Raw genomic sequence first — 7,639 nt, 5'->3', positions numbered from 1 at the left:
CACTGAGCCTTTGCCAGATGCAGAAGGCAGGTGTGTTGGCTTCAGAAACAATCCTTAGGGCTTAGGGAGACAGCCCTACTCAACCCGTGAAAGGAAACGCCAGGGGTTGCAAAGTACACTGATCCCGAGGTAGCTGCATGCCGATCCTGCACTTCATCGGGGAGCCCTCGTGGGTAGTGCAAGATGCCTGCCTGCTCAGGGCCAGGTAGGTCCCACGGGTACCATGTCTCTCTATGACACTTAGACTGTGGTTGTGAGCACAGGTTGGGTGGGTTAAGTGTATACTCTTCATGTTGGCGGGGGTGGGGGTGGGGTCTTATCTTCCAGATTCTTCCTCTATCCAAATATCAAAGAATTTCAGATCTTGTTTCCCCAAAAGCAGAGATTGCAGGCTGACCAAGCCCACAGACCTGTTTTATTGGGTGCCACCCTGCAAAAATAGGAGATACCAAATTTCCAGTTTGAAAATTTGGAAAACTGGATTTGACGCTTGTAGGCAGATCCATGAATGACAGTAATCCCCAGAGCCGGTAGCACAGCAACACTGGGCCAGGCAGAGGCCCCAGTGTTGTCCAGCTTACCTCCATCTCCTCGGAGGACAGCCTCTGGAATGTGGAGCTGCACTCCTGCCTACAGGAAACTGCATGCTCCCAAGAGTCTTGGCGGGGGGTGGGAGGGGTTCCCATGAACACCTCGGTGCCCATGAGTCCTCCCCCACCCCCCCACCCCTGCAAGGTGCAGCAGCACATAAATGACACATGGGAAGTTCGGAATTCCCTGCCCCCAGTTCCAGTGAAGGTGCTTCCAGACGTTCCCACAGAGGCAGCCCTGACCAGACAGCAACAGGCAGGCCTGGGAATAGCTGGGCTTCGTCTCAGAAGTGGACGGGGACCAAGCTAAGCCAGCCCGACGACCAGAGCTCTAGTTGTCATCCATCCCCAGATGTCCCTACCCCACGCCTCAGCGAAAACCCCTTATGAATTCCAGCACTTTATTTGGGCACAAGATGTCAGGTATGGGCAGCTTCATACTGCCCCATTTCCACAGGAACCAGAGCAATGCTTGTTCCCAGATGTGAATTAGTAAGCTAAATTCAGAAGTAGAATTGGCACCTCCAAACAGTAAGATAAAAATGCTTTTGTATCAAAGTTGTGATTAAAAAAATATAAAGTTAAACGCACAGGCATAGAGATGGCAATCCTCAGAACTGCCCTGAAATGTCAGCCTCGAATTTCGTCTAAGTCTCGTAAGCAGGTGAATCCTGGGGAGGTCAGCGTCCCTTGGGGAAATGGGGTGTAATGGGGTGAACTGTGAGCCTGCCTGGCTTCCACATGGGCAAACCTCTGTAGCACCTCTGGTAGTGTGTCGAGTCCCTGCCGGGGAAGGCAGGGAAAAACATGGGGCACGGTCACTGCAGAGCTGAGACACAGGGACAAGGCCAAGCCCTACAGTTGGGACTGAGTGTGGGAAAGGCAGGCCCCACCTGGCATCCTCCGACTTTGTGGTGGCTCTCATGAAGTGGGGCCTCTGCCCATCTGGTCACTGCTGAGGCCATGCAGCAGCAGAGTCTGCGGGCCAAACCTGTGGTCACTACAGACTGAATACAATTCAACTCCAGGCCCTTACTTTCCATCAGTCTGCAGGAGAGAGCTGGTCCCAGACGCTCAAGCCAGTGGTGGGAGAGGGGAAGGAAGGCCGAGTCAGACCAGGGACAGGCCTCTGGGACCAGCTCTGGCCTTTCAGAGCTGGGGCCCAGCACACATCAGAAGCCAAGATGAGGGGCAAACAGAGCGTGGTGGCGTCAATGCAGGCAGGCAGGCACAAGTCAGGGACCGCAGCAGGCTGCTAGGACAGCATGGACTGCTGCACTGCCTTCTGCAGCGACTGCCGCGTCACCAGCAGACGCACCACCTCCTCCGAGCGCTTGGTGAGCCGCTTCCGGGCTTGGTCGTGCGTGACCATGGTCATGTCCCAGCCATTCACCTGGCCCAAGGAGAAAATAGAGCCTACCTCAGTTTTCTGCCCTCTCGGATCTGGAAGCAGGTTGGGTTTTGGGGTCCTGGGTCACCCAAGCAGGCTCCCAAGCTGATGTCTCTTGGCTGAGGGATCACCAAGTACCACAGTTGAGGCACACAGAGGAGAGAGCCAACTTCCTCTGGGGGCAACACCAGCAGGGGCTCCAAACAGTTTCAGGGAGCCTCCCAGGTGCCCCAGGAAGCAGGGGCAGCCCCCAACCCAAGTGCTTCAGACCCTGACCCAAGCGTTATTTTCCTCGTCTGGGACATGTGTTACCTGCATAATCTTGTCTCCAATCTGCAGCCCAGCAATTTCAGCAGGGCCTCCTTCAGATACCCGTGTGACATAAATGCCCTGGAAAGAGACAGCCTAGGTCATTAGACTGGTCCCTTACCCAGAAAGCAAAGCCCAACATGGCAAACTCCCAGCCAACTCTGCACAAGCCTGCCCCCAGCACAGGCTGTGCCAAGACAGCCTAGGGGAGAGCGGGGCTGCCCCACCATGCTCTGGCACCTCCTGCCGGCCTCTTCCTGTTCCTCCTGGACTCCTGAGTGAGTCTTCCTAGGGCTGGGAGGTCCACTCCCCCACCTCCATCCCTATGTATTCCCACCAGATCATTTCTTAAACCTTCTTAGGGAGGACTATTTGAAAGACAGAGGTCTGCTCCCTCCGTGAAGGCCCTGGAAGCAGAGACCCACCATCTCAGGCCTCTGAGCCCAATGGAGAGCTCCCAGGCCCCTGGTCTCTCTCACCTTATCTGTCTTGTCTTCTGAGAAAGGATTCTGGGAGGGATCCTGGTCAATTCCACCTCCAATGCTGAAGCCCAGTATTAAATTCTCACCTTGACGCAGCTTGTGAATTTCAACTCTTTGCTGGCAAAGGGAAAAACATGTTGGAGGCAGGTGGGTATGTGGACAACAAATCTGATCTGTGTCCAGCAGTAGCCTCAGGCTGCTAAGCCAGCTCAGAGCCATGCCAAGGGGGTGGGGCCCAGGGCCCTCTTCAAGATTCCAGCTGGTCACCAGCCTGGGAGACGGGGGTGAGACTCAGAACTCAGCCACAACAATCCACCTACGCAAGCTGTCGGAGCCTTGTTCCCCTTCCTATTAGTCTCAGGCACCAACCTTAGTCAACATGCGCTTTAAGCCCCTCCTGGCCCAAGAGCCAGCATGCTATGGCTGCTATGGGTTGGGAGGGGAGAGGAAGGGGGCTATGTCCCAGGGGAAGGACCACACAGGGCAGAAGGGGTCAGGCCCTGTGGGGGGAGGGGGGAGGGAATGTAGGTACCTTGCTGAGGCAGCTCATTGCTGAGCCAACGCTATCAAGGGCAAGACTGGAGATGCTCCAGAAAAGCAGAGAAGTTCAAACTTGCACAGAAAGGAGAGGAAGGGCTGTCCTGGCCAAGGGACAAGAGCATAGACTTGAAAGTGGTACAGATACATGTCCATGAGATGAGTGTACAGCATAGGTCTGGAACTGGGTGCTGAGGTAAGGCTGGGGCCAGATCAGAAAAGCTGCGGAGTGCGGGCCCAAGAGGCTAGCCCTGAAGGAAGGAGTTTCTCCCTAAGCCCCAGACCTTGCTGTTCATGCAGTGTAGGAGGCAGAAGAGGGTTCTAGGTCTGTGATCCCCAAACTGCCAAGCTCCTTTCAAAGCCCTCAGCAGGCACCCTTCAATCACCAAATAGTAGGGGTGGGACAAGATCACTGCCCGCCCCCGCCCCCTCCCCACCACTCCCCCTCACCCAAAGTTGAGTTCTAACAGGAAGGAAAAAAAACCAAAGTGACTTGATCTGGACGGAGGAAGGATCATTTGCAGCAGGCCTTGAAGGAGTGACAGGAGTCTGGACACCTGATTTTGATTCTGGGCCCACTAGGGCTCCCAGGAGTAAGGTTGGTCATGGTCAGGTTTGAGGCTAGAATGACCACTTGGGTAGTCAGGAGGGCAACGGGTGTATCCCAGAGGTGGGATGTGGAGGCCAGGGAACACGACTACTTGGAAAATGAGGTCAACAGACTTGGGGACTGCCCATGGTGGAGAGGAGTCAAGGGAAACACGCAGCCACCTGGCCTGGCTGAACACAACCATCTCTCAGCTGGTGACCCTGAAGAAGCATTTTGGAGTTCCAGGAGCCACCCAGGCAAGTGTCCAGAAGGCAGAAGGACCTATGAAACCAGAGTTCAGAGGAGAAGCGAAAATGGTTTTAACATTCGCAAAATGGTAACTACATGGGAGGAAGCAGGAAGGAAGCCTCCTCTACCCCTTCCCCAATCCAAAACACAAGAGGGAGAGGCCAGACCCCCACCATGTTCAGACATGATCCTAGTGTTCCCAAGAATTGGAAGGTCATGGTCTTACAGTTTTGAGGAAGGCCTGCGGACCTGCCAGAATAGGAGAGAGGGGAAGCAGGAAGTATAACTAGGCCCACTAGACCTAGGTCCTTGTGCCCAAAAGTGTGAGCTCCTCCAGGCTTGCTCCCCCTCCTCCAAAACAGAACTTTGCACACCATTGACCCACCCTCAAGGTCAGAAGGGAGTACAGGCCCTTGGGCTGGAAGACAAGGCCCTGTCACTGACCCACTAGGTGAAGTCAGGAAGGTTACGGCCCCTTTGTGGTGCCTCCCGTACACCCCCTTTTTTCCATAAGAAGCAAACCTGGCCCCTTCTCTCTGAGGCAGCTAGGGATCTAGAAAGCCAAGGTTGGTGCGGCCAGGGTGAAGCTTAGGACAGCTGTCCCCAGATCCAGAAATGTACTTTCCCAGGCCACAGCTCGTTCTCTAAGCTCAAACTCACATGCCACCTTTATCAGCAGCTTCACACCCTGCCAACTTCTGACTGCAGGAGCTCCGCTGTACACCCATCTGAGATTCTGCGGCAAGTCCCATGGCCTCAGGACTGGGACTTCCATCTGACCCAATGCTGCCTGGCAGGCATTTCTTCTCAGAGATCTGGGTTTTTCCTGAGGACTTCCTTTAGACGTGGACATGACTAGACTTCTCTCTGGGACTCAGTTTCCCCACCTCCGCCTTGGAGTTTGCCTCCAGGCTTCATTCAGCTTTGGCACTGGCTTCTGAGTCTAATGTCCCAGCCTGCCTTCTTCCCTCTGCCTAGTCTAATAGCATCTGGCACCCAAGACAAGGCAATGGGGGGGGGGGGGGGGTGCTGTAGGCAGGGCCCTGAGCTAGCCCGAAGTGCCAGGCGAGGAACCTGGACTTTGCCCCAGGGCTAGGGATCCGGGGAAAGTTTGGAGCAGGAGCGAGCCAACTGCATGAGCCTTCACTCTGGAGCGGGCGGCGGAAGGTCCGAACAAGCAAGCCTGGATGGGAAGGATACTGGGCTGCTACTCAGGCTCAGGCCATCTCCACCCCCCAAGTTTCCTTCTGGGCGGCGGCGTCGGCTGCAGCGGAGGAAGCACTTCCTCATTCCAGAGGCTGCGACTCACGGACGTCGGGCCCGGTGCCCGCCCCCCTCGGCTGCTCAGCTGGGGACTCAGGCCTGGGAAGGGGGCGCTCTCCCGGTATTCCCACAGCTGGGGACTTTCTCCTCAGTCCTTCCCGCAGGAAGGAGTCCGACGCAGCGGCGGTAATGTGCGGGGTCCGGCCTCGGTTCAGGGTCTTCAGGAGGCGCTTGGGTCCCAGCCATCTCTGTTGCCTGGCTGGGGAAGACCGCGGTCCCGCTCAGGCAGAGCCGGGACCAGAGCCCTGGCGCCGGTTTGCAAGAGCCCTGGGTTCAACGCTTTGTCAACCTGTCTGGGGCGTCAGTTTACCTATCTGCAAAGTGGGGACAAGCCAAGACGAGGAGGAGCCCGCGAGCGCACTCACCACCACAGCGGTGACCGGCTGGCCGGGGATGTAGGACATCTCGACCGCAATCTGGCAACCAAGCTCAGCTCAGTGAAGCCCGCAGCGAAAATCCCAGCGGCCGCGCCCTCCTTGGTTAACAAAGGCAACCCAACTCGGCCCGCCCCCTCATGAATAGTTAGCAGATCCCCAGCCAGTCACCGGTCGGAGCGCTGTTCAGCTTTCGGAAGTCCCTGTGCGTGCGCAGAAGGACGGGGAGGGGGTGGAGCGTGCTCGGGGAGCCCGCCGCGTACGCGTCAGGGGGCGGGAGCGAGGTTTTGGCGCATGCGCAACCTGGGTCCTCCCAGCAACCTCCAGCGCAAGATGGCGTGGGGAGGTTGTCTGCCGCTGGCCGTCTGAGGGAACGCTAAGTGTCTGTGTCCGCCGCCGTGTTGCAGGTACCTGGGCGAAACTGGGCAGGGCCGGTCCGAACCCTCAGCCTCCTCTGCGTCTCGCGAAGGTCCGAGATCCGCGAATGGTGGGAGGTCTTGGAAGTCCCGGGGGGGAGGGGCGGCGTGAGCGCAACTCGCCAGGCTCCCGGGGCCACTTGTAACTTGGTTCCCTCTGCAGCTCCGCGAGAAAGCAGAGGCTGAGCCCCGGCGGGTGCGATGGCCGCTGTGGTGGCCAAGCGGGAAGGGCCGCCGTTCATCAGCGAGGCAGCTGTGCGAGGCAACGCCGCTGTCCTGGATTACTGCCGGACCTCAGTGTCAGCGCTGTCGGGGGCCACGGCCGGCATCCTCGGCCTCACCGGCCTCTACGGCTTCATCTTCTACCTGCTTGCCTCCGTCCTGCTCTCCCTGCTCTTAATTCTCAAAGCGGGAAGGAGGTGGAACAAATACTTCAAATCACGAAGACCGCTCTTTACAGGAGGTCTCATCGGAGGCCTCTTCACCTACGTCCTGTTTTGGACATTCCTCTATGGCATGGTGCACGTCTACTGAATGGGGGCAGGGATGACTTTTTTAAAAAACCAGATTGGGAGGACTGTCGCCAGGATTTAACACCGTGTACACTTGTTTTTAAATTGTTGAATTCGCTGCTTGTTCTGTAACGTTATAACTTATATCTGAAGACGAAGAGTCTGTAATATTCTTCAGATTAAATGAAGCGTGAGACACTTCGTGGAGTTTTTTGCCTACCTTAACTCATACCCCATGTGTGCCGTGGGTGCAAAATTGGAGAGCTGGGACTGGCTTCTGTAATTTCCCTGCATTTACACATAGGCCACCCAGAGAGGGCCAGTAGGGCCTAAATAAAAAGAAAACTTACTGTTAACATCCTGAGAAGTAATAACAGTTAATATTTATTGTGTTTTCTATATGCCAAGCATTGTGCCTTGTACCTTTTACACCCATTATCTCGCTTAATTCTAGCAATATCCTTATGGGGTAGATACGTTATCCCTCGTTGATGAAGCTGGGGCTCTGGTTAAATATACCTCTGCCATTAGAGGCACAGCTAGAAAGAGGCAGAGCCAAATTTCAAATACAGGTCTTTTAATTCCTCTTGCTGTACTGGCGAGTGTACCTTTTCAGATTCCAGCCTTCCTTCCCAGTAACCACTGCTTTCAGATATGAATGGTGCCATTTTAGTTCCATTTCACCTGGTTACAGCTGGCTGTCATTTCCATTTTAAATAAGTTCAAGCTCTTTTCTAGAATATGTCTAATGGAGATTAAACAGACAACATTGAAGCTAAACTTTGGGCTTGTTTAGAGTGTCTGTCTATATGCTAATCTACGATCCCTTCTTGTCGGGGTTGAGGGGTTACATCAGAATAAAGTGCAT

General features: G+C 55.4%; 2 protein-coding genes across 4 annotated transcripts; one reads left to right on the top strand and one right to left on the bottom strand.

The window, feature by feature from the left end:
- Positions 1 to 974: 974 nt before the first annotated feature.
- Positions 975 to 5,968, bottom strand: TAX1BP3 (Tax1 binding protein 3). 2 transcript variants are annotated; one of them, XM_060647023.3, is made up of 4 exons: positions 5,835 to 5,968; positions 2,769 to 2,888; positions 2,293 to 2,370; positions 975 to 1,983 (listed from the first exon to the last, which is right to left on the bottom strand). In XM_060647023.3, exons 1-4 carry the CDS (start codon positions 5,871 to 5,873, stop codon positions 1,846 to 1,848), a joined length of 375 nt encoding a protein of 124 aa, XP_060503006.1. In that variant the 5' UTR covers positions 5,874 to 5,968; the 3' UTR covers positions 975 to 1,845. The 2 variants fall into 2 exon arrangements, with proteins under 2 accessions (XP_060503006.1, XP_060503007.1); XM_060647024.3 differs by lacking the exon at positions 5,835 to 5,968 and adding an exon at positions 3,304 to 3,712.
- Positions 5,969 to 6,114: 146 nt separating this feature from the next.
- Positions 6,115 to 6,972, top strand: EMC6 (ER membrane protein complex subunit 6). 2 transcript variants are annotated; one of them, XM_060647025.2, is made up of 2 exons: positions 6,115 to 6,250; positions 6,423 to 6,972. In XM_060647025.2, exon 2 carries the CDS (start codon positions 6,461 to 6,463, stop codon positions 6,791 to 6,793), a length of 333 nt encoding a protein of 110 aa, XP_060503008.1. In that variant the 5' UTR covers positions 6,115 to 6,250; positions 6,423 to 6,460; the 3' UTR covers positions 6,794 to 6,972. The 2 variants fall into 2 exon arrangements, with proteins under 2 accessions (XP_060503008.1, XP_060503009.1); XM_060647026.3 differs by having other exon boundaries at positions 6,127 to 6,312.
- Positions 6,973 to 7,639: the final 667 nt, after the last annotated feature.

This window comes from Panthera onca, chromosome E1 (assembly GCF_046562875.1).
Source record: "Panthera onca isolate mPanOnc1 chromosome E1, mPanOnc1 haplotype 2, whole genome shotgun sequence".
Classification (NCBI taxonomy): Eukaryota; Metazoa; Chordata; class Mammalia; order Carnivora; family Felidae; genus Panthera; species Panthera onca.
This window is presented reverse-complemented; position numbering and strand designations above follow the sequence as displayed.

Coding starts and splice junctions, on each gene's coding strand:
- TAX1BP3 (XM_060647023.3), bottom strand. CDS start 5,873: ATGTCCTACATCCCCGGCCAGCCGGTCACCGCTGTGGTG. Junction 2,889..5,834: donor AGCCGGTCACCGCTGTGGTG/GTGAGTGCGCTC, acceptor TCCCTTTGCCAG/CAAAGAGTTGAAATTCACAA. Junction 2,371..2,768: donor CAGAAGACAAGACAGATAAG/GTGAGAGAGACC, acceptor GTCTCTTTCCAG/GGCATTTATGTCACACGGGT.
- EMC6 (XM_060647025.2), top strand. CDS start 6,461: ATGGCCGCTGTGGTGGCCAAGCGGGAAGGGCCGCCGTTCATCAGCGAG.